The sequence below is a fragment of the Mesoplodon densirostris genome, chromosome 3, assembly GCF_025265405.1.
Source record: "Mesoplodon densirostris isolate mMesDen1 chromosome 3, mMesDen1 primary haplotype, whole genome shotgun sequence".
Classification (NCBI taxonomy): Eukaryota; Metazoa; Chordata; class Mammalia; order Artiodactyla; family Ziphiidae; genus Mesoplodon; species Mesoplodon densirostris.
Window position 1 is genome coordinate 61,006,185 of NC_082663.1, and position 27,675 is coordinate 61,033,859.

At 34.6% G+C, this 27,675-nt stretch overlaps 1 protein-coding gene across 3 annotated transcripts in view; it reads right to left on the minus strand.

Moving 5' to 3' along the window:
- Positions 1 to 27,675, minus strand: part of CERT1 (ceramide transporter 1) — a 135,364-nt gene that overhangs the window by 58,889 nt on the left and 48,800 nt on the right. For all 3 annotated transcript variants that reach the window (XM_060093059.1, XM_060093058.1, XM_060093057.1), the window contains 4 exons: positions 18,921 to 19,028; positions 17,986 to 18,124; positions 13,131 to 13,214; positions 1,595 to 1,752 (listed from right to left, as the gene is read on the minus strand). In XM_060093059.1, coding sequence (XP_059949042.1) covers positions 1,595 to 1,752; positions 13,131 to 13,214; positions 17,986 to 18,124; positions 18,921 to 19,028 — 489 coding nt within the window. The remainder of the gene's footprint in view (positions 1 to 1,594; positions 1,753 to 13,130; positions 13,215 to 17,985; positions 18,125 to 18,920; positions 19,029 to 27,675) is intronic.

Sequence of the window (27,675 nt, forward strand, 5' to 3'; positions counted from 1 at the left end):
GGGAAGCCATGTCTTATTTTTAATGAATTTTTTAAGGCAGTGTGGTTAGAGCATATGACTAGAGATGATGATCCTTTAGTGAAGGATAAGTAGACTGAACAGAGGGGAGCTTAAGAGAAAGTTGCCAAAAAGTTTTGAATAAACTAATCTGGATAAATTGAATGATTCTCCTGAACCATTAGTCTAATGGATTTAAGGGAATGTCCTGTTTTCTCAGTGTTATTTTTTTGTGTGAACAGAGAATCTTCTAAAAATTGAATTTGATCCAAAATTGAAATCAATGACAATGTAACAGTTCTACTCAAAAGTAATAATGAAGTATCTGCGTGTACCTTAAATGGACATTTTCATTGCTTGTTTTAAAAGAATACATATTGCTAGTCAATCAGGCTTACTCTCACATGCACCTAAGAATTCTGACCAAGTCTCTTTTCTTTAAACATGGGGACCTTCTTTTTTTTTTTTTTTTTTGCTGTACGCGGGCCTCTCACTGCTGTGGCCTCTCCCGTTGCGGAGCACAGGCTCCGGACACACAGGCTCCGCGGCCATGGCTCACGGGCCCAGCCGCTCCGCGGCATGTGGGATCTTCCGGGATCGGGGCACGAACCCGTGTCCCCTGCATCGGCAGGCGGACTCTCAACCACTGCGCCACCAGGGAAGCCCAACATGGGGACCTTCTTAAACATACAGTGCTGTTTAAATCCTGTAGCCATTCTGCTATTACATCAATGATGACATTGCTTTCCTTAGTGTTCTGTTCACATTGATAAGACCTCCAAATACCACAAGCAATATGACTCACTAATGAATGATAAGATTCTGATTGTTGTCTGCCCTGATATCCAGAGCTGAAATATAGAAGAGTAAAATTCTTCTTATTCTGCTACTTAACACCTCTAAACAAGTCTCTGGGCCTCAGCTGCTGCTTCTATAAAATGATGGCATTGGACTAGAACTAAATTCTCTAAGGTATGCTTTGGTTCTAAGATTTTACTGATGTTGAACTATAAACAAACGTTTTCCTACTAAACAAATTCACTGAGCCAAATTCTACTTCACACTCGAAACTAAAGATTCATATTATTATTATCAGTGCTGCAGTTTAAACAAAGGTGGGAAAGGTGAACATAAGGCAAATGTTCAAGGAACAACAAAATGTGTGTTAAAGGATATCACAATGACCTTGGAAAACACATGGCCATGAATGCAATAAGTTAATATTTAACTTTATAAATTGGTGTTTTTAGTAGTTCATATAACTTAAGTACAGTTTCATGTATTACATAATAAAGCTAGGAAATGTCAAATGGTTCATTACTTCTATTCCAAAGCATTACTATTACCATTACAAAAACTTTTATGTTAAAATCCAATGAAGAATGCATATCGTACAGTAACCAAATACATAACTGGTGAATCTCATTAGAAAAATGAGTTTAAGATGCTCACAAAGTTTCAGAGGAATAGTACCACCTGCTACTTCTCTCAATCCAATAGATTTTTCCCTAAGAAGTTAGTTTGGTTTAAATGTTCAATCAGTATATAAACAAACAAAATCTGATTATTTTTTACAAAGAAGAAAAACAAATCTTACCTTATCCAGTCTCTTTTGCCAGCTGTCCTCACGTTTTACCATTAGTTCAATACAATGAGAAAGTGTAGCAAGGATTCCAGCAGTAGTTGCTTTAAAAGTTATCGCCTCCCCTTTAAAATCTATACCATTAATTCCTTTTGGTGTTACATGTGGAAATACTGAAAAAAAAATTTATTCACTAAAAATCTTTTTAACAAAGAAATCATTCCTCAGCACAACTTAAAATTTGAAAATTTTTAGAAAACTATCACATCAGAGCAGACTTTCAAACTGTAATTTCCTTCCTGTTGGCCAACATTTTAAAATTTGCATCCATCTCTATGAGCAAAGAAGCTTGTGACAGCATATGTACTCTCAAGTCCTTTTTTCTGGATTCTGTTTCCTGAAATCTATTTGCTATGCTGCACCCAGTGAAGAAAGTGGTAGGTGGAATAATACTTTAATAATAACACTCAAGACAGCCTAGAGTGAGACCTAATTCTGGCAAGAACTACCTTACGTTTTGAGAAATCCTGAATTTAAAAAATATCTGAGAAGAAACTGCGGAAATGAATAAGGTAATATGTTAAAATTTAAATAAATGTCCAAATATAATTTGGGGACCAATGCACACATATATTATATTATATTATGTTTGTATATTATAATTTTAATTCAAAGTTAAGTCTTTGAATTAAATGAAAAATCTTAAAACTCCTAAGATGCAAATAAGAGAGCACAATATCTTATACTATAGTTAATGAGAAACCTTTTCAATAGAACTCTTTAAATGAAATGATACTTTAAACTTTAAAAACTCATATGTAGATATGACAGCAAAGGCACAATCCATAAAAGCTAACAAACTAAACTTCATCAAAATTTAAAATTTCTGCTCTTGAAGGCATTGTTAAAAGAATGAGAGTTACAGTTGTGTAGGATAAGTCAGTCTAGAGAGCTAATCTACAGTTAATAAAATAATGGTAACTGTGAAGAGATACATTAATTAGCTTGACTGCAGTAATCATTTCATCACGTACACCAAATCATCATATTGAACACCTTAAATATATGTAATATCTATTTAAAAAATTTTTTTAAAAAGAATGAAGAGACAAGCCACAGACTGGGAGAAAATCTTTGCAGAGAATATGTATGATAAAGGACATATCCTTTATCTATCTATATATATTAATATAGACATATTCTGTACTATAATATATGAAATATAGTAATCTCAAACTCAACAATAAGGAAACATATAACCCAATTAAAAAACTGAACCAAAGAATTGAACACACATTTCACTAAAGAAGAGATCAGGATGGCAAATAAGCAGATGAAAAGATGCTCAATACTATTAGTTACTAGGGAAAAGCAAATTAAAACTACAGTGAGTACCACTACACACCTATTAGAAGACTAAAATTTTAAAAGACTGACCACGTCAAGTGTTAGTGGGGGTTTGGATGAACTTGAACTCTCATAAATATGACTGGTGAAATGCAGCTTGGAAGATTTTTAAAAGGTTAAATACATACCTACCAGATGATTCAACCATTCCACCTCTGGGTATTTAGCCCAAAGAAATAAGTTATATGTACCTAAAAAAAACTTGTATGTGAATGTTCACAGCAACATTATTTATAATAGCCCCAAACTGTAAACAACCCAAATGTCCACCAATAGACGAATGGATTGAAGAAATTGTGGCTGTTATCTATACAAGGGAACACTACTCAGCAATGAAAAGAAATTAAATACTGATACGTACAACAATGAGAAATCTCAAACTAAGAAAGAGATCAGGCAAAAACACTGAGTTCATTTACATTAAATTCTAGAAAATGCAAACTAATCTATAGCGACAGAAAAATCACTGGTTGTTTGAGAATGGAGGGAGGAAGGTAAGACAAAAGGGATGGAAGAACCTTTTGAGGGCGATGGACATAATAATGGTCTTGATTGTGGTGACAGCTTCATGATAATATCAAAACTTACCAAACTGTACACTTTAAATATACGTAATTTATGGCATGTTAATTGTATCTCAGTAAAGCTGTTTTAAAACCTATTTTCTTTTTCTGGTATTTTCTGAAAATCCTTCCTATCACTATTTTCTACCATTCTTACCAAGATTGATGTTTTATTACAAACTACGATTTTTTTAAATAATCAACTTAGAAACTAAAAGTCATCTGTGTCCTATATATGAGAATGTGTGCTATTGTAATAATGGGTCCTCCATGCTGTTTGCTAATTTATTATAGAGTCAGTACAAGATGAAAGACCAACATAAAATGTCTTTGAAAAAACTTTTAGAAATGTACCTCTCCAGCTGCACTTAACTACTTTCAGAAGCTGTCACCCTCAAATCCTTTTCAGAATGATACAAGGGTTATGTAACAGATTTTTAAACTTTCAAACAGTTGAAAGTAAGTGTCTCAAACATAGTAAGGTCTCTGAAATAAATTTCTCTCATGTTACATCTGTTAGGAAATGAAGGTCATGAAGACAAAACCTCATCTTAATTTGTCCTCCACTGGGCTCCTCTAAGTATTGGTTACTTTGATTTTTGCTCTAAGTCTCTTATACCTTATCTTGTAGAACTACATTAATCTTGATGGAAAAACTTAAGCAAAACCTCAAAGTACTCAATAATTTTAGATGAGCATACTCATCTAAATGTCTCAGCTGATCACAAGGGAAAGAAGATCTTAAAGAGACAAGGTGGCATGCCTTAGTTTCTTCTGGGAAAATGATACACTGTAGCAAAAGGAAGTTGAAAGTATGTGAATGTAACCATGCTTATGAAGGGCAGAGATGAAAGAAATTATAAAATAATCTATAAATCTAGATTTTTAAGTACTTAAGCCCTTAAAATTATCATTCAAATCTATAGTTCTTTTAGTTGAACTGACATTATACAGTTCAAAACTCTTTTAAAGGTGTTAACAATCAGAAAATCAAGGAACCCAGAAGCTAACATCAACATGTCAAAAATAAAAACAAATACTGACAGAAGCCAAGAGATTTGTAATCCTTTCATTTCATTAAGACTCCCAAACACTAATTTAAATAGTAGGCAACCTAAGGGGGAATCCCCAGTTTCTGTGGTGAGGATTTTTTCATTTCCCCACCTGAAATATTCCAAATGACTGTGTCCTTCTGGACATACAGGATGGCAACTTTGTTTAAATCTCTCCTCACCTGTCTACTATGATAAAGAAGAAACATGGCTTAAGACTATGACCATGCTATTAATCGTACTAGGGTCAACAATCAACTGGTTTGGGACTACTGGTCTATTATAGATATGATTATTCTAACAAAGTAAGATACAGTTGGCTAAAAAAACTAAATTTAAAATATTCTCACATGAAAAATCTGTGAGCTAAAAGACGATGAAAAGTGATCTGTGGCTGGTCCAACTTCTTCATTTAGACAATTAATGTATGAGCATCTGTACACAGACTATGTGGGAGAAAAGGACAAGATGATAATCATGTTTCATAGAGCAATCCATGTTCCATTAACACTAAATTGCCTCTCAATGAGTTTCATCAAGAGTATACCTTGATTTGACAGATTAGTTAATATTTACTGTCATTATTTTATATAGTAGATGACAATATGCTCTTGTATATTATTTACAAAACAGGAATAGATAGAAGTTCAAAAATTGGTTAGAAAATATGGTTAAAAATATAGTTAAATGGGAACAACTGGAAAATATAATAGATATAAAAAATCCATGCAAGTAGCCATCTTTGACATGTAATTAATACAATTAATCATTAGAAATAAGGGTTTAGGGGTAGGAAATCTCTGACTTTAGATTGATTTAATCTAAAGTAGAGGCCAGGGAATTCCCTGGCAGTCCAGTGGTTAGGACTCTGTGCTTTCATTGCTGAGGGCCCAGGTTCAATGCCTCGTCATGGAACTAAGATTCTACAAGCTGCAAGGTGCGCCCCACCCCCAAGAAAAAGCAGGGGCCAAAAAATTGAACAGTACTAAGTCAGTGAATTTATTTACACTTTTCAAAAAATTTAAAGTGTACATTTTATTTATTTCTTATCATTTATTTATTTAGCTGCGCCACACAGCTTATGGGATCTTAGTTCCCTGACCAGGGATTGAACCCAGGCCCTCGGCAGTGAAAGCAGAGTCCTAACCACTGGACTGCCAGGGAATTCCCTAGTCTTTTTATAAAGACCAGCTTTATTGAGATATAATTTTCACAGCATAAAATTCACTCATTTAACACATACAATTAAATGATTCTCAGTATATTCACAGAGTGTACAAGCGTCACCACAATCAAACTTTAGGACATTTTTATGAACCATCCCCTCAAATCCCACATACATTAGTAGTCACTTCCCATTTCCCCCAACCCTACTGCCCAGTTCTAGGAAACCACTAATACACTTTCTGCTCTACGATTTGCCTCTGAATATTTCATATAAAGTAACAATGAGTGGTCTTCCGTGACTGGCTTCTTTCACTTAATATTTTCAAGGTTCATCCATGTTACAGCACATGTCAAGTATGTTATTCCTTCATATGGCTAAAAAATGTTCCATTTTGTTTATCCATTTGTTAGTGGATGGATGTTTGGGTTATTTCCACTTTCTGACTATTATGAATAATACTGCAATGAACATCCATGTACAAGTTTTTATATGGATGCATGTTTTCATTTCTCCTGAATATATACCTAGGAGTAGAACTGCTAGGTCAAATGGTGACACCATGTATAATATGTTGAGGAGCTGCCAGACTGTTTTCCAAAGCAGCTACGCCTTGTTATTGTATTTCTTTCCGATTACAGCCAGCCTAATAGGTGTGAAGTGGTGTCTCACTGTGGTTTTGATTTGCATTTTCCTGACAGCTAAAGAGCTGAGGAACTTTGCAGGCGCTCACTGGCCATTTGTATGTCTTCTTTGGGAAAATGTCTATTGAGATGCTTTGCCCATTTTTGAACTGAGATATTTGTCTATTATAGATTTGTAAGAGTTCTTTATGTATTTTAAATACAAATCCCTTACCAGATAAATGATTGGCAAATGTTTTCTCCCATTTTGTAGGTTATCTTTTTACTTTTTGATAATTTCCTTAAAGCACAAAAGTTTAAAATTTTGCTAAAGATCAAGAATGCTTTGCCTTGTTCAAGGTCATTAACTCCTATATTTCTTCTAAGGTTTTATGGTGCTAGCTCTTTTAATTAGGTTTTTGATCCATTTTGAGTTAATTTTTGTGTTTGTGTGAAGTAGGGGTTCAACTTCATTCCTTAAATATGGATATCCAGCTGCCTAACACCATTTGTTGAAAAGACTTTTTTCCTCACTGAGTTGTCTTGGCACTCCTGTGAAAAGTCACATTTATTTTACTATAAATGTGAGGGTTTATTTCTAGACTCTCAATTCTATTCCACTGTTCTATATATCTTTCCTTATGCCAGAACTATACTTTACTGTTGCTTTTGTAGTAAGTTATGAAATTGAAAGTGTGAGTCCTCCTACTTTGTTCTTTTTCAAGACTGTTGTAGCTACTCTGGGTCATTTGTATTTCCACATGAACTTTAGGATTAGCTTGTCCACTTATGCAAAAATCCTACCTAGGATTTTGGTAAAGACTGGATTGAATCTACAGGTCAATTTGGGGAATACTGAATTTTTAACAATATTAAGTCATCTGATCCATGAACAGGGCAAATCTTTCCATCTATTTAGGTCTTTAATTTTTTCAATAATGTTTTGTGGTCTTTATAATATAAGGTTTGTGCTTCTTTTGTTAAATTTATTCCTAGGTATTTAATCCTTTTTGATGCTGTTATAAACAAAACTGTTTCCTTAACTTTATCTTCATATTCTTCATTGCTAGTGTATAAAAAATACTGGGTTGGCCAAAAAGTGCCTTCAGTTTTTAAGTAAAAATAAAAGACACATTTTCCATTTTTACCACGAACTTTACTGAACAACATATGCACCCTTTTGTTCCACTACCTTCTGCCATTTTTCAAGCAACTTCATAAGTCCATCTTCCCAAAACTTTTTATCTTTTTGAGCAAAGAACTGTTCCAGGTGCCTTTTATAGCTTCCAGGGAATTGAAATTTTTTCCATTAACAGAATTTTGTAAAGACCAAAATAAATGGAAATCCGAAGGTGCAACGTCTGGTGAATACGGCGGTTGAATCAGAACTTCTCACCCAAGCTGTAACAGTTGTTGCCTGGTCATCAAAGAAATATGCGGTCTTGGGTTATCCTGATGGAAGAGTATGCGTTTTCTGTTGACTAATTCCAGATGCTTTTCATCGAGTGCTGCTTTCAGTTGGTCTAATTGGGAGCAGTACTTGTTGGAATTAATCGTTTGGTTGTCCAAAAGGAGATCATAATAGAGGACTCCCTTCTAATCCCACCATATACACAACATCACATTCTTTGGATGAAGACCAGCCTTTGGTGTGGTTGGTGGTGGTTCATTTCACTTGCCCCACAATCTCTTCCGTTCCACATTATTGTACAGTATCCACTTTTCATCACCATCACAATTTGTTTTTAAAAATGGACTGTTTTCATTACGTTTAAGTAGAGAATCACATGTGGAAATACGTTCAAGAATTCTTTTTTTTCTTAACTTATGTGGAACCCAAACATCAAAGTGATTCACATAACCAAGCTGGTGCAAATGATTTTCAACACTTGATTTGGATATTTTGAGTATGTCGGCTATTTCCCATGTGGTATAATGTTGACTGTTCTCAATTAATGTCTCAGCTTGATCGCTATCAACTTCAACTGGTCTACCCTACCATGGAGCATTGTCCAGCGAGAAATCTCCAGCACAAAACTTCACAAACCACTTCTGAAGTGTTCGATCAGTCACAGCACCTTCTCCATACACTGCACAAATCATTTTTTGGGTTTCAGTTGCATTTTTACCTTTCTTGACATACTGCATAACATGCTGAAAACATTGTTTTTCTTCCATCTTTAATATTAAAATGACTACACAAAATTTCACCTATTTTGATAAATCTTTTTTTAAATGCACGCTGATATGCCAGCTATCACATACAATCTAACAAAATTGTTTTGAATGATGTTAAAGCCAACGAAGTGCTACTAGAGCCATCTTACAGAAAAAAACTGAATGAACCTTTTGGCCAATCCAATACAACTGATTTTTTGTATACTGATCTTATATCCTGCAGTCTTAATTTATTAGTCCTAATAGGTTTCTAGTGGATTCCTTATGATTTTCTCTATGTAAGATAATGGCATCTTCAAACAGAGAAAGTTTAAATTCTCCCTTTTGAATCTGGATGTTTTTTATTTATTTTTCCTGCCCAGCTGTCCAGGTAGAATCTCTAATACATTGTTGAATGGAAGTGGCAAGGTTGAACAATAGTTAGGAACAAGGTTATCTTGTTCCTGATCTTAGGAGGAAAGCATTCAGTCTTCCACCATTAAAAGTGATGTTAACTGTGGGTTTCACTAAGAGATACTGGTTATCAAGGCAAAACTGGCCTCAGAGAATAATTAGTTAGGAAGTGCTCCCCCATTCTACTTTTTGGAAGAATCTGTGAAAAACTGGTATTAATTTTTCTTTAAATGTTTGGAAAAATTTACCAGTGAAGTCACTGGAGCCTGGGCTTTTCTTTGTGGGAAGTTTTTTTTACTAATTGTATCTCTTTGCTTATTATTGGTCTATTTGGATTTTGTAGGTCTTCTCGACATAGTTTCAATAGTTGGTGTCTTTGTAGGACTTTTGTCCATTTCATCTAAGTTATCTAATTTGTTGGCATACAGCTGTTCATAGCATCCCCCTATAATCTTTTTTATTCCTGTAATGTCAGCAGTAATATCCTCCCTTTCATTCCTGATTTTAATAAGTTGAGTCTTCTCCCCCTTTTTCTTGATCAGTTTAGTTAACAGTTTGTCAACTTTGTTTTTCAAAGAATCAACTTAAAGTTTCATTGATTCTCTGTATTGTTTTTCAATACTCTTTCTTCTTTATAATAAATATGTTTCACCTACAAATTTCCCTCTAAGTACTGTGGCAGCCCGTAAGTTGTGGCATCTTGTGTTTCTGCTTTCATTCACCTCACAGTATTTTCTAATGCCCTTGGTGATTTTTGTCTTTGATCCACTGGTTATTTATGAGTGTGTTAATTTTTACATATTTCTGAATTTCCCAAATTTCTGTTATTAATTTCCAATTTCATTCCACTGTGGCTGGAGGACATACTTTGATTTCAGTCCTTTTAAACTAATTAAAGCCTGTTTTGTGGCCAAGCATAAGGTTTATACTAAAGAATATTCCATGAACAATTGAGAAGAATATATATTTTTCTATTGTTAAGTGGAGTGTTCTGTGAATGTCTACTAGGTCTGGTTATTTAGACTATTCAAATATTTTATTGTCTTGTTGTTCTTTATCTTACTTGTTCTATTCATTATTGAAAGTTGGTTATTGAAGTCTCAAACTATTACTATCGACTTGTCTCTTGGGTCAGTTTTTGCTTCATGTATTTTGGGGCTCTGTCGTTACATGCAAATACGTATTTTATTGTCATAAAATCTCTCCTTTTGTCTCTAGAAATATAATTTTTAAAAGATGGTATAGAATTTAACAGAAGAAAACTTATATAGAGGTAGATGAGAAGTTTGTTCACAAAAGATTGAGGAAACCTTCCTTTCACTGTGATCTAGAACTCTTAAAAGTCTTTAACTAAGGAAGGTGTTTTCTCATTCAAAAATTTCTCCTCTGCTCTTATCTTCAAATCACTTTAATTGCCTTTCTTCTCATCTTAGAATATCTGGAAGTTTTACTCCTGTTTCAGTCTTCACCCCATACCCCCCATTCCTATTCTTGGCATATTTACTAGCAGGTTGGTAAACTAGTTCTAAACTTTAAAAAACTTTAGTATAGTTACATCACGATATTTGATCTAGACCTAATCTTTAATAATGGCCCTAACGGTGAGAACATTACAATGACCACTCCCAAGAACAGAGTATTATTTTTCCCTCTTCCAACAGTTGATCAATCTAGGACTACAACCCTGTTTTTGAGAGATGACTGAAATACCCTAATCCCAGACTACAATCAAGTAGTTCCAGATTTAAAGACTATGCTCTGTTCACTTTACCGGATTATACTCAATGCTTCTGACTAATTTATTTCTAGAGGTTAGCCATAAAAAGATACTTTCCACCTATGATGATTTTCAAGAGTTAATTTCCATCAACATTAAGAAAGGAATTCTTTTCTTTAATTGAAATATAGTTGATTCACAATGTTGTGTTAATTACTGCTGTACAGCAAAGTGGTTCAGTTATACATATATATACATTCTTTTTCATATTCTTTTCCATTATGGTTTATCACAGGATACTGAATATGGTTCCCTGTGCTATACACTAGGACCTTGTTGTTTATCCATTCTATATATACCAGTTTGCATCTGCTAATCCCAAACTCCCAATCCATCCCTCTCCCACCCCACCTAGCCCTTGGCAACCACCAGTCTATTCTCTGTCCGTGATTCTGAAGAAAGGAATTATTTTAAACAGTGAATTCCCCAAGTATACTTAAAACATCACTCGTGATTTAAAAAATTATTTAGATATCTTATAGGATATTTCTCTAAATGACTTTAATAACCCAGTCTTCTATTGCTTGGTTTCAGTCTCTTCGAAAAAGAGATGTTGGAGGCTTCCCTCAAATGTCTGGAGATCTAGCCAGATCACATTTAAGAGTTAGGTACTGGAAGCTCTACATGCTTTAACTCCTGGACTTCATCAAAGGGTGATCTGGTAGTGAGACAGCTTTTTCATGATGGACCCTGCAAAAGCTCTCAGTCTTTTCTCTATGGCCTTTCAGTGCCTCCAGAGTTAACTTTTAATTTGGTATCAGAAAATTTATGTCCAGTTTTGTATCAGAAAATATACTATGAACACAGGGTAAGAGAAAGAAGCTGGGGATTGCATCTTTCCGTGTATAGACTTTCATTTAGTCCTCGGCTACGAGAGTTGTTAGAGATAAGCAGAACGGTGAGGCTGTTGGATTTCAATAGTCAGCACGTACATTTCTACTTAATTACTTTACTGATAGGCCAATACAACCTATCTTTTGATGTATCTGGTACTCCTGAATCTAAAAATCTGCAGTTTAATTTCTACAGAAAATAAGCTTCCATTCTCTTTTGGGGAATACAGATGGGGCAGCTGAATGTACGTGAGATGATGGAAGATTGGACCTGAGAATTTTACAACTTCTTTCAATAATTTTTCCCATATCCAAACAAAATCTTTTTTCTATTAAAGCAGATTATTCACTGTAAAATTAAAATGTAACAGAAAGAACCTTCCCAAAGTAATCCTCTATTTCCATCAAGACATATAAATCCAGATGACTCAACAAGGTTCAACATTTTAGCCCCAAGGTATAAGGAAAACTTTGTAATAAGAAGCTAGTACTTTGCAAGATTGAGAGTAGAGTAGGTTATAAAGAAGAAGAGAACCATTAGGAAAATAAGAAGCACGAAGAGGAAAGAAGGAAAAGGTGGGGAAGAGAAGCATTAGATCTTAGTATCAATATTACAATATTCCCATATGATTTATGAAATTTCCATGCATATAACTGTTTAAAAAATTATTTGAAAATATGCCGCGGCCACAGATTTTACTTCATATTCTTTCATAACTTCAGCAAAAATAAGCATAATTAGATTAACTTATTTTTTTTCACAAAGGCTTATTTGCAACTTAAAAAGTTTTAGGAATCCATGCCAGCTTTTTCTTAGGATATGTTAAAAGAAAGCGCTGACCATGAATCACAGGTTTCTGTCACAACCTCCCTGCCCACCCCTGCCCCATACATAGATTCCACACATAAGTGATACCATGCAGTATTTGTCTTTGGTTTATTTCTCTTAGCATAATGCCCTCCAGGTTCATCCATATTGTTGTAAAACACAGGTTCCCAATGAACAATTAAGAATTCCATCTAATGAGTGAGCCCTTATAAACAGAGCACCAATTAATTGATATATGAAATAAACTGATATATGTAATAAACCACCTTGCTCCTGAGTCTATAAACAATTGTGCTGTGAAATCGGTGTTTTCAATAATTTTCCATTAATAACACTGATTATATACTTTGCAACACCAGTTTATCAAGTGGAGAGAGAAAAGAACATTAACAGAGAGAAATACACTCTAAAGAAACATTCAAGTTCCATTACAATGTTTCTCCTCCCTAAGAAATACTTTTTCAGTACTAGAAAGTGATTCTACCAAATACTGCTGAAATAAGAGGCCAATGTCTAAAATTTAGAATAAGTCTGTCAGATGAGCTGTCACTTTATTTAATGTCAGAATGTATATTTTACCTACATATCTTTTCTTAGAAGAAAAATTTCACTTTTCAGCTTAAAAAATTTTTCTTAACTATTCCATTATTTATTCTTGTTATATAGTTAGTTATTATGTAACTTTAGAAAGTGTATTTTACCCAACTGAGGGGGAAAATTTTACTACTTACCCTTTTCTTTATTGCCATTGGTATTATGCAAGAAGTCTCCATCAGAACGTGTTGTAGGAAAGTCATCTTCATCATCTTCTACCACTAAGTAAAATATATTTAAGGATATCAGGATGAAAGCACATAGAAATTAACCAGTTTATTCTTATGTTCAATGGAGTAAATATACTCTGGATTCTGTGAGTACATGGTCTTATTCATCTTTGTATTTTCAGTGCTTATCAGTGTATGCCCAATAAATATGCTGTGGAATGTCTTTAAATACATTCTTATAAAAACTGTACCCATTCTCATTTGTGTAAGGGATGGTACTGAGATACGATTTATTCTGTCCTTTAAGTCTTCCTACCTCTTCCTCCTGACCTTGGGGAGATTTCACAATTTTACCAGAGGCCTACAAAGACTGAAGAGGATGGTAATGGTACATGCAGAAGATACTTTATCTTGCCTCTAGGATATGCAGGGAAAATATAATGACTTATAGATGTGATATCGATTTTAATTCATCCCAATGTGTCTGTGCCTGGACATCCATTTTAACCTACCCAATTCCAGAAAATACAGAATCTCCTGTGTTCTTCCACATACCTCTTTCTTCTACATACTATCCCTTTTTCTATTGCCTAACATACTTAATCCTCTGCACTATGTATTCCACTTCTTAGTGCAAATTTCTAAACCTCAGCCCCCAACCTTATTCTCTGTTTCTGAATGGCTTCTTTAGTTTATTATCTTTTGAGGAACTCCCTTTCTACAGAATAAATCTTCACTTTAAACTGATGTCTTACTCCTTGCCTATCTCTCTTTTTACGTCAGGAGTGATTTGGCTCTATGAGGAACATTTCATCTATTTTTAACTCTCTCTCCAATGGATGCAAGGCCCACTACTATTCCTTACTCCCTCCCATGACTAAATGGTAGTAATTACTATGGAAAATACCTTTATTCTGTACTACAATTTTCTAATTACTGGGCTATTTCATTTTTTCATCACCTGAAAATTTTGCACTCATCTATAACAACTTTTTCAAATCATAAGCTGCTATTATCTACTAACACCTACTATTTTATAACCAGCTAACTGCTATCAGTATCCAACTGACATTTTTCTTTTCCACATCCATCATTCCAACAGACTTCAGTATCCATATTGAAGCCTCTGCAAACGCCTTAGTTCCAACATTAATCAAATTCCCAGATTCTGTGGATCTCTGTCTTTTCATCAATAATTTGCAAATATGGTTAATTCTAAGAAATTAACTACTACAGTGCTGCTCTGATTTTAAATCATTACTGATTTTAAATCATCAGACAACATCCTGACCTTGACTCATTACTAATCTGATTAACTGCTCTTAAATACTGAAATGTCTGCATTTCACTTGTCTCCTCAGTATCTACCTTGGGTTCCTAAAGATTCACTTTCATATCTCTAACCATCCAATAGCCTAGTACTACCAAACAGGGATCTTCAACCTTCTTTTTCTAGTAAATACTCAAAATATAAGACTGATGAAAACAAGAGCTGCTCTGGCTAAAAGAGTGGCCCTCCCCCTTTCCTTCCCAACCAAGCACTCCTTGTCCATCATTGAGGCACCTTTAAGGGATGTCTGACATGATTTAAAACCACTGTCCTAATACAAATCTCCCATCCCAATCAGACTGGTCTCCCTTACCAGCCCTCAAATCTATTATGTTAAATTCCATCTCTGGATCTTATACATTCCTGCTTTCATTATCCCTGCAATAATCCAAATCAACCACAATAATAATAGCAACTATTATTGATTTTTTGCTATTAAGCACAGGGCTAATATACATATTCTCATTTAAATCTCACAATCATATGTGCTGGATACAACATCCATGTTACAGAGGAAACAGATGTGCAGAAATGTTAAGTAATCTACTTCAAGTCATCAAACTAATAATGAATAGAAGAGCAAGATTAGAACCTTTACGTTTAATATGGTATATATGTCTTGTTTTAAAATATATGTTCAGGTCAGAGATAATGTCTTCTACTTCTGTAATCCTAGAGTATCTAGACCTAAATGGTTAATTAAATCTTACTGAAGTGTGGGGGGTGTGTGTGTGGTTAAGTCTCCTTACTAGCAATTACGATAAAACTTTTTAAATGAAAACATTGAACACCTAAAATGAGAGCTTGCTATTATCATTTCAGTGACACACTTAATGAAGAACAGTGATTCTTCTTAAAAAAATTTTAAGTCACAGATAATTTAGTCTTGATAATTTAGTAAAAGTACATCTATAGAGATCCTTAGGCCAGCAATTCCAGTCTATAGTCAAAGTAGGAAACTATGGTCCATGTTCTTATTTCACCTTTACCCAGCATGTACTCTTAAAAACATTTCTTAAAATAGCCATTTATAGGGAAATCAGTCATTATATGCTGAATTGTGCCACAACCAAATTCATATGTTGAAGTCCTAACCTTCCTGTGCTCCAAAATGTGACTGTATTTGGAGACAGGGTCTTTACAGAGGTAATCAAATTAAAATGAGGTCATGAGGAGGGGCCCTACTTCAATATGACCAGTGTCCTTATAAGAGGAGGAAATTTGGACACAGACACTTACAGGAAGATGATGTGATGACACAGGGAGAAGATGATCATCTACAAACCAAGGAGAGAGGCTTAGAACAGATCCTTCCCTCATGGCCCTCAGAAGAAAACCAAACTTGCCAAAACCTTGATCTCACATTTTTAGCCTCCACAACTGTGAGGAAATACACTTCCGTTGTTTAAGCCACACAGTCTATAGAGTACTTTGGCGATGGCATCCCTAACAACTAATACATTAGTCTATGACTGTTGCTATATAATCAAACATGAATAATGTTTAAAAATATCTTTCAAATCTTCTACACAACATGGTTATTATTACATCCCAACTTCCACTCCTTCCACTATCACTTTTGTCTTTAAAATGCTATATATTATTGACGTGAATCATTTAAAAATAAACAAGGAATCCAAATCTGTACACATCCTGCAAGCAAATGAAAGCTGATGTGTAATATCTAATTTGACAAAAAAAAGTATACATACTTTTTTTAATTAATGAGAAATAGAAGTTCAACTGTCTTTATTTTTAGAGAAATAAACATTAAATGTTAAAGAACCAAAAACTTAAAAGTGCATCAAATATAAAGAACTTCAAGGATACTTTAGGTAAAATTAAGTGCTTTAAGAGGAATATGGGCTTCCGCTTCAGGCAAAGATGGAAAAACAGGGAGAGAATTTATCCTCTAGCATGAAACTAAAAAGTCAGACAAAATGTATGAAACAACGGTTTTCAAGATACTGGATATTAGGCAACAAAGGACAATGATCCCTAAGGGCTGGGGAACAAATGATGTGAGCCCTGTGAATGTTCCAGCTTACTGCCATAGGACAGTTTCCAAGCTATAGAGTAATGAGGAACCCAGGAGGAGCCTGGTAGACTGAGGTGAAGAAATGGAGCTGAGAATCCAGAGAGACAAAGGACAGTAGAGTTCACAAGGCAGAGTACTTGGAAGGAGAGAACTGTACAGAGAGAGAACTCTGGAGATGGGCAGAAGGTCCCCCTGAGTATTCAGCAGAGTACTGATAGCACATACAAGTTGAGGAACCATAGAGGTCATCGAAAGAACCATCTGAGAGGATTCCACCAGGGAAGAGTACCCAAAGCCTATGTGGGGCAGTGAAAAGCACCTGTTCCTACAACACAGACCTGGAATAATTCACAGGGAATTGGCTAGAGAATGCGAATCTGCCTTGCCACAGTAGTAGGGAGAAATGGAAATACCTTATTCTAAGGTTCTTATACAATACAGGAGGTGGGTATATTACTTGAAGGGAGACTGTAATAACTTAAATGTGCACACTATAAACCCTGAAGTAGCCATTATAATAACAAAGAGTATAACTAAAAAGCCAACAAAGGAGATAGAAAACGGAATTATAAAAAATACTCAATCCAAAAGAAGGCAGAAAAAGGGAACAAAGAACAGAGAAGACAAAAAGAATATGTAAGAAGGGGTGAGCTCACGTCCTTCTACTCCACCATCTTGCCAGCAAGTCAACAAAAAGAATATGAACTCAGATCAAAGACATTTAATAAGACCAAGAAACAAAACCATGTTAGGCAACTTAGTTATACTGGGTATGAACTCAGCATGATTTAGTAATACTGTTATGAGTAGTTCATTTTTGCCCATTGTAACAAATTAAGAGAAAAACTAAAGAACAGATATTGACAACACCAGTAATATTTAGCAGTAACAAATGAAAACTTCAAAATTCACATTATAAGTTAACTAAAGATCATCTCTCTTAACAAAAAAAAAAAAACTCACTAAAATTACTTTTACATGTGTATGTAATTCCATTATTGACTTCTTCTATGAGAAAAAGGCCAGAGGAAGGGAGGGTGACAGATGGAAGGAGAGAAAGAGAGGTAAAGAAGGAGAGGAAGAGGAAGAAGGAGGGACAAAAAGATCGACTGATTCCAGATCTGGAGGATTTAACATAAACATATGCTTGTCTCTAAGACTCGTCATAGGGTACATTTATTAGACATAATCATGTGAAATGCCCCATATTATCAAGATGATATTATATTTTTTACTGGAATAAAGAGTTCAAAAACCATTTTAGAATCTTCAGTGATATCTGGTATGGGTGATCAGATTAATTAGGATGTTATTAAAGTACACAAGTTATGTGGACACTGAAATCTGTTACATTAGAGGTGTACAGCAAAAGTGACTATAATTACGTTCATCACTTAAAGACATTACCCTTAAGATCAAGAGGCTTTAAATAGCGGTAATATAGCCTAATTAACCTTTATCCCTTTGAAGTTCATCCTTGGAGACAGCATCAGCACAGGCATCAAAGTACTTCTGTAGAGTATCGACTTGTCTGCATAGGATATCTCTAAAGGTTTCCATTTCAGCCAATTTCTCACGTAAACTGTGGCCCTTCTGCAAAACACAAAACGGGGGGATGTAATCCAAGTTAATCAAACTAGAATTTGTTTATATTTAGTCCCATGGTATTTCATCACCTTTTAAGGTCTGTATCTTACTATTGAGGGCATGGAGTAGGGAGAGTTGTCAAGTTCAATGTATTATTTCCAGGGACGGACTTGAAACTGAGTAATTAATGGCTTGATAGTGATAAGCCTGAAGGAAATGAGAGCAATAAGCCTGACAACTTGCTACTACAACATTTAATATTTTCAAATTAAACACTGTGATGATAAATTGTGAAAGACTTTAAAATGGGCAAAAATATTACTGGGTGTCCTTTGGAAGGAATAGTAAGTATCATCCATGGAGAGGGTGTCCGATCATATAGAAGTCTTTGATTTCATTGCATTTGAGCTATTTTATAACTCTTTAAGTCATAGAAAACTGAGAGTAATGTAAATGATTCTTACCCATAGAAAAGCAAATGAACTTTGTCCAGTGGAGGTACACTGGTTACTAATGTGTGACTATTGATTAGTTTTGCATGCATTAGCAAAATCATTTCAGCATTCTTCGCATTCGTCTTTGAACTACATTTTTTCTTTAACATCTTATTTCATTAATGAATGAAACAAAATCTCTGACATGTGTTCATTTTATTTTTATGAGTCATGATTTTACCTCTTAAAAAACTATTCTGTAACAACTTCAAATAAATTACGTTGTAGGAAAATTCTTTCAAAAAACTTATTCTATTAAATAAGTTCTGTTCACAACATTCAGTACTAAAGCATTCATAACCACAAACCTTGAATGAAGAGGTGGATGTTGCAGAATAGCCACTTGCTCCAGACACCAGTGACACCATTGAGCCATGTCGACGCAAGCTGGATTCAGATCCATATCCAGACTCAGTCTAAAAAGGAAAGTAAACTACATGAAAAAAGTTAAATAAAAAATACTTAATCATCACGAGAAAAAAACTTTTTAACTATGTGAGGTGATGGATGTTAACTAAACTTACCGTGGTAATCCTTTCACAATATATACATATATCCAATAATTATGTTGTAAAACTTAAACTAATACAATGTTATATATCAATTATATCTCAATAAAACTGGAAAAATACTTAAGAGAAAACAAAAGTTTCCCTATAAATTAATAAGGTTATTGCAAAAAAAATTTTTGTTAAGGTTACTGTTAACAATAATTAGCAGTTTGAGTTCACCCAAGAAATATAGGCAATCCACTGGCATAAGCAATGCTTTCAATTCCTAATTGCCACTTCCTTTAGAAATTTACTGAATACCAACTACATGATGGGCTAGTTGGCTAAAAGAGTTTAATAATAGGAAAACTAGCTAGAGAAGGTAAATTCATAGAGACAGGAAGTGGAACAGTGGTTATCAGGGGGCTAGGAAGAGGGGAGAATGAGGAGTTAGAATTTACTAGGTACAGAGCTGGAGTTGGAGAAGATGAAAAAGTTCTGGAGATGGATGGTGATGGTGGTGATGGTTGAACAACAATGTGAATATACTTAATGTCACAGAATTGTACAATTAAAAATAGCTGAAATGACAGATCGTCATGAATATTTTACCACAATAAAAAATTTTGGTAGAACAAGGACCAAAAAAAAAAAAGAAAAAAAGGGAAAACTTCTTTATAGATGAATTATTTATCCTGACACAGCTCAAATATCACTGTCTCAATGAAACCTTTCCTATTATTCCAGATAGCCTGTCTCTGTATTCTCAACCATTCTTAACGTATCATGATTATGGCATTTGCCACTCAATTTTAATAGTTTACATTTTGTAACTACTAGTGGACTTGTACCTTCTGTAAGAAGACTGTATTTCTTCCATTTTTGTAGCCACCTTGACAGTTCATGGCACAAAGAAAATCTCCAATTTTGCCAGTCTATTCTGTAATCACATCATAGAAGATAACTGAACTCTTTTTGGGGTTTAGTTAGACTCAGAACTGTGATCTAATTTTGATGGAGTTGGCACTCTTTATAAAGTATCAATTTTGCATCCCATCCTCCTTAGGAAAATGCAGTACTAAAAACATGGACAAAAGAATTAAACATGTGAAAAAAACAACTTCCAGGTACCTAAAACCTGCTCAAGTATTTTGGGATCTCTGATTTCTTCCTACTGTTATTCTTTTACAAGTACTGTGCATAATTTTAATCCTAGACACTAAACTTAAGAGGTAAAATAATATCTAATCATTTTTGGCATCACACCTAGTGCAGCTTCTTAAAATTCAAGCTTCCAGTACATACCGGTTGCTAAAGATTCAAAGTAAAATTGTCATACTTTAATAATGCCTGTTCATAAAACACTACCTATAAAAGGTACTGCAATATGTTCTTAACTCTGAATTTACTAACAAATTACCTATAAACTCATGACTAGATGGAATCAAAGGTACAATAAATTGGACCTCAATAAATTAGCTAAAGAAAAAAAGGTAAGCTTGTTTCAGTATCACAGAATCCCACAAAAAGAATATTCTAATTACATAAATCATGCAATTCATAAAAAAAATAAGACTTCTTATCAAATAATGTCCTGGAACAAAGGTACTGAGCTAGGTTCCTTAACTAAAATGGCTCTAGTTTCTCTTTCTCATTTGACAATAATGCTAACTTTCTAAGTATAGTGTTTCTACATTTTAATTGTTGTACTTGTTTGGTAAAGTTTTTTGTTAGATTTAAATATAGAAGATTGCAATTAAAAATAAGAAAAATCTGGGCTTCCCTGGTGACGCAGTGGTTGAGAGTCCGCCTGCCGATGCAGGGGACACGGGTTCGTGTCCTGGTCTGGGAAGATCCCACATGCTGCGGAGTGGCTGGGCCCGTGGGCCATGGCCACTGAGGCCGCACGTCTGGAGCCTGTGCTCCGCAGCAGGAGAGGCCACAACAGTGAGAGGCCCGCATACCACAAAAATAAATAAATAAATAAATAAAAATAAGAAAAATCTATCTGTGATGGACCAAAAATATAAGGTACGTACTTCAGAAATCACTTATCTCCGACACCTATGTGTCATTCATTTCTCAACAGAAATTAATCTGAACCGTCCATTTAAATACAAAACTACCCCATAATTTACAATCAAAATTTTATTTAAAAACAAATTTTGGATATTTATTTGAAAAATATTTAAAACCAAACAATTTCAAATCCAGATCCAAATGAATCTACCCTCTCCATTTACTTGCTTTATATCAATGAGTCCTAAACAGAGAAAGTCAAAAGTTTAAAATCTTGAAACAAAATATAAACACTATACTACAAAGCTTTACTAAATGTTTTTTGACTATGAAACATACTTCTTACATCCTTGCCTGTTTTTTCAGGTTCCACTATTTCCAAACAGTAATATCTCCTTACAACAAAGACATGATAGAACAAAAAACTCTACTATAGCAATACTGTTGCTGTACATATTAAGTAATGGATAGGCTATGTTGAGGCTAAGAGTTTAGAGTAATTGTATTTCTACCTTTAATAAAGTTTCACTTAAATAAACTGCATTATAAATTATATACATCATTCCAAGGGAAAAAAAATAAAGTATACTCATGAAGACCAATTCCATTTTATTCAATTTAAATAATGGGGATGGGGCTTCCCTGGTGGCGCAGTGGTTGAGAGTATGCCTGCCGATGCAGGGGACGCAGGTTCGTGCCCCGGCCCGGGAAGATCCCACATGCTGCGGAGCGGCTGGGCCCGTGAGCCATGGCCGCTGAGCCTGCGCGTCTGGAGCCTGTGCTCCGCAACGGGAGAGGCCACAACAGTGAGAGGCCCGCGTACCGCAAAAAATTAAATAAATAAATAAATAAATAAATAAATAAATAAATAAATGGGATTCATTTGTCACTCTATGTCAGTATCTGCACTGGGATAACTTTTAAAATAAATAATTTAAGTGTTTAACAAATACACACATGCACATACAAATGAATCCTCACTGTTTAAAAACCGGTCATTCTGGAAATGTCTATAATTGTGCCAGTGATGCTACCATTGCATAAAAGATTCCTGATGGTACTACCACAATATTTAGAGTAATTTTATGATACAGCCACAAAATGGAGCTATCTAAAATCATTTTGGGGAGTCGCAGAATAAAACTTTTAAAACTGTTTCACTACTTTAAAGGAATAGCTATAAACTGTATAATTAAGCTTGACTGCCTTTCTTAGTCACATGACATGGCTCTGATTTAGTACTGGATTTCTCTCAAAAATCTAATCTATCATTAAGATATCAATATTTTAAAAACACTTCGTCACAGGGGCCAAAATGATTCTAAAAGATAAGTTATAAAACTATTCTGAAAAGTGGCAATGTTGTTGACATCTATTTGGCTTTCCAAGATGTCCACTTTAAGGCAACAATACTCATCCTGAATTTAACAAGGTTTGCTTTTCGAAGGTGGGGGTGAGGGAAATTTCCAAGGATGGAAATGGGAAGAAATTACTTTATGGTCACAACTGATATACATTGTTAAATGTTCCTAAAAGTCTTGACATGCCTTTAAAATCTCACTGGTATGATTTTAGGGATAATACTTTAAAGGCATGCTGGCTTTTTCTTAACCCCATTCTTCCATAAGAAAAAAGTAGAGCTTACTTACAAGCTCTAATCACCAATACAGTATTTTTTGAAAACACCAATTTGCATCTAAAATTAATAATGTGGAATTCAAATAGTTACTATAGGAATATTTCCTTTCAACATATACGCTTTAAGATCCCTCACACAAATTGCTTTGCAAAAAACCCTTCTTTCCCAAATTTGTGTGTTTGTAAGCAGTGTTCCTCAACATGTTTTGCATGAACATACAATGATATTTTGGTTCAATGAAACACTTATTGAACAAGGCTGGGTTCTTTTAAATATTACAGTAATGAGACCACACCTTTGTTATAACATTCCTCCTTATTTTTGGGGTGGGGAGTGTAATTTTTTGGCCACTAGAGGGGGTCAGTAGCACTTTCCAAGCAGTGTACTTGGAAAGCTGATACAAAGGTTACTATTGGTCAAAGTACAATAGTAACCTTCAGACTAAATCCCTTGCACGTATGTACCTGTACTTTCTGTATCTTGATTTTCTGAGAACACCTAAAATCATGATAAATTAAGTCACAGAGTTCAAAGTTATGAATTTAATAAAGGACCAGAAATGCCTAAGAACTGATTTGAAAAGAAAACTCCCTTAAAGTCACGGCTAAATTTTATAGTTTGGCTTATTCATGTAGGAGATAAACATATATTTTCATTTTGCACAGTCTGTTCATCAGCCTATCTATACTCCAAAAAACAGTGGTATAAAATAAAGGAAATAGGTTGGCTTATTATTTTTTTTTCATAGCACCTACCTTTTGAAAAGCTTATTCATTTTTCTAATAACACTCTCCAGCAAGAAGCACAGCAAAGTAACTGAGAAAGAAATTAACTTCCTCATGGTGTCAAAAATTACCTATTTTGTGGCATAGTCTCCCTGTTGTTTCTTCCCATTTTAATTATGGGAAGAGAGAAAATAGAAGATTAAATGTTAACATTAGAACAATGGAGCATTTTCCAGAAACTGAAACTCTGAAACCCATAATAAAAACAAATGCGGTTGCTATGTTGCCAGCACCCACACATCTACTTCCAATGTTAATATTTTAAAGCAAACCACATGAGAAGCAAGATACTATAGCCAGGAGAACAATTTAATCAATAAAATTATGGTTTACAGTATCATAATAAGTTACAATGGCAACAATTTACGATTGTAGGTAAACATATATTATTTGCTGTAATAAAATTTGGCATGACAATTTCACGCTTATAAATATTAAAATCTCATCTATTTAGCCTTTCAAATACATATGGATCCCCCTAGAGAAGTGGTAGCCTCTGAAGTATAAAGAACACAATGATAACAGAGAGAAGACCTGCTCGACTGTCACTGTCACCACTATACAACTAGACAAGTCAGTCACTACTTTCCTGGACTTAATTTTCTTTTTTTTTTTAAATTAATTAATTTATTTTGGCTGCGCTGGGTCTTTGTTGTGGCACACGGGCTTCTCTAGTTGTGTTGTGCAGGCTTAGTTGAGGTATGTGGGATCTTAGTTCCCCAACCAGGGATCAAACCTGGGCCCCCTGCACTGGGAGCACAGAGTCTTAACCACTGGACCACCAGGGAAGTCCCCTGGACTTAATTTTCTTATCTTTAAAATGATATGGCTAGTCTAGAATTATAATTCTCTATACTAAACATAAATACCAAAACCTAGGCTAAAAATGTATACATCCAGTGGAGGCCAAATACAAGAAAGTCGTTTGTTGAACCAGCTGGGAAGATTAAAACATAACACAATTGGACTTCCCTGGTGGCACAGTGGTCAAGATTCTGCCTGCCAATGCAAGGGACACAGGTTCGAGCCCTAGTCCAGTAAGATCCCACATGCCGCGGAGCAACTAAGCCCATGCGCCACAACTACTGTGCCTGCACTCTAGAGCCTGCGATCCACAACTACTGAGCCCGTGTGCCGTAACTACTAAAGCCCGTGTGCCTAGAGCCTGTGCTCTGCAACAAGAGAAGCCACCGCAACGAAAAGCCCGCACACCGCAATGAAGAGTAGCCCCTGCTCGCTGCAACTAGAGAAGAGCCTGCACAGCAATGAAGACCCAATGCAGCCAAAAATAAATAAATAAATTTTTATTAAAAAAAAAAAACACAATTTATTCAGAAGAGCAACACTAATAATGTATCAGATGAGGAAAGGTTCAACCTACAATGTTTTCCAGGAATTGCAGTACCTCATGAATCAAAGAAATTTTTAAATATATTTAAGAAAATGGTATTATAAAAGATTTTATCCATTTCTAACTGCTTAGAACCCAGCAGTAATACAGTTAACTTCACTGAGTAGAACATTTGCTTACCCTCATAATACTTTTCTCAAATCATACTGGAATGTTTCCTAGTCATTCTTGTATCATAATTTAAAAACCAATAACAAATAAAATACATCCTTTGAAGGTCATTTATGGACCTTAGTTGGTTATTCATTTTGCATTTTCTTCTAATAAGCATGAGATAAGCTTTCCTTTACAGAAATATCTAAATAAGCAGTGTTGTAGTGATATGAGGCTGGAAGGGTTAACCAAGGCCTTACTGCACACCCTAGTTAAGCGTTAAAAGAATGCTAGGGGGGTAAAAGAAAATAAGACACTGCCTATGGAAATCCAAAGTACTAAAAAAATGCCCAAATACAAGATGATACTGTAGAAGTAGAGAGTTAACAATAGCTGCCTCCACTCTCCTTGATTTCAGAGCTTCCTCTTTCTTACAGTTTTAATTTAGGGTTTTGGACTCCATGACACATTGTTTTATCTATAGGAGAAATCAAAGTAGACTTATCAGGAAGCTACAAGTACAGCCTCTGCACCAAAAGCTTTTTAAGAACCCAATCCATGATACAAAAGATTCTAAATAAACTAACTTTGACACTCTGAAACTCAGTCTTATCTTTTTTTTTAATCCTTCCCCCTTTGAGGGAGTCTAAAAGTCCAATTGTCGTTTCTTAATGACATTAAAATGGAGGTAAGAAATAACTAGATAAATCAAATGAGGCTGTATAAAGGAAGACTGTTAAGCAATTTTTCCACCCTAGCTTTAGAAGGTGAATACTAAAGGATAAGGGAGATCTTTCTTGTTTTGCTTTGAGAGGAGGGCTGATGAAAGAGTTGAGCAATTTTACATGGATATTTTATATATAAATTTCAGAGAGCCACTCTGGATAAATTATAACACCAATACCAATAGTAAAAGCTAATACTTAGGATACTTACTTTGTGCCAGGCATGATGATAGTGCTTTAAGTACATTATCTCACTTAATCCTTTCAATAGTCTAAGTAAAATGGGCACTAATATTATACCCTTTTATAGGTGATTTTACATAATGAGTCATGCAAATGATAAGTAAGGGAGCCAGGATTTAATTCCAGATTCAAGGGCCCATGATGTTAATCATTACTATGTTGCTTCAACGTCCAGAGACTTTGCTTCTACTTCTCTCAAATCTGTCCCTTTCTCTATTTTCTCACTGCCATTTTCTAGTTATGGTCACCTAGTGTCTCATTTGGATAAATCCTCCAGATTTCTAACTACTTTTAGTCTTGTTCCTCTTGAAATCCTTTCTAGTGTAGCCAGAGTGGTCCTTTAAAAACAGACATCTTATTCTTCACTTTCTGTTTTAAATCCTATTTGGCTCCATATTTCTCCTTGGATCAAGTCCATACACTGCTTATAGGTCCCTGTTAGAGGTAGAAGTACAATTAAAATAAACTACTATCAGCCTCCATATTCACTTATTATCCATTATTTAAAATGTGTTGTATCAGTACTGTTGTAATGAAGTCTTTTGTTCTAGCATCTGTTTGTTGTAAGGAAATATCTGTCTTGAAATAGTAGAACTTGAAGAAATAGACAAGGATATAAGAAATGTGCTTTACAGTGAAGAAATCTTTAATAATACTCTGTAATATTTATATTACATCATAAGTGCTTAATAAGTGTTAGCTACCATTCCTTCTTCACCTTCCCACAAAGGCAGGATATTCCTTTATATCTCTACTCCAGAAACACTTATACAGAGGAAAATAAATGTAAAAAGAAGCTAGCAGCAGATGTAACAAAATACCAACACTGCTTATTAACTTTCTTAATTTATGATTTGCCCGAGAGAAAAGGGCCAATGTAAATATATTTTCTTTTAGAAGGAAGTTTCGTAGGCACAAAATAAAAAGGTCATAATCCCATTCTTTTTATCTAATTGCAAAGAGACGACAGTGGCAAAACAATTAATACTACTTTTTGAGGCTCCCTTAAATGTCCCAATAAGAGAAAAAACAGGTTTAATATGTATAAGTAGTACTCGCAGGATTGCTGAAACGTTAAGATGGTATTTGGCCAGGGGACCTGAACCATTAATTCTTTCCTGCAAGGATCCTAAAAGAAATATATGCACATAAAACAACGGTCAGTAAATGAACATTCTTAATTATTCTGGGGCTTTGGTCCCAAACTTAAATTTTCTACAGAAGACACGAATTCCTTTCTTAGGGGTAAGGGAGGAATGGAGATCTATATCAAACATGAAAAGATACCCATAACTTACTGTTGAGTGAAGGAAAAGCTACAAAGCAGTATGGTATCTTTTATGTAAAACTGTAAGGCATACATGTAAAGAAATATTTGGAAGGAATCTTTACCAACGATGAACAGTGGTCATTTCTATGTGGCCTAAATTTTCAATTTCTTTTTTATAGTCTTCAGTATTGTCTATATTGTTTGATTTTTTTTTACAATAATCATATATCACCTCTACAAAAATAAAAACAAAAAAATAAAGTCACAGAATACATGTTTAATCTATCTCACTTAGAAAGGGCTAAAAAATTAATAATGCTGATAAAGATGCAGTGAAAGGAAGATCTGCACATTCTGCAGATGGAATGTAGATCAGTACAATCTTTC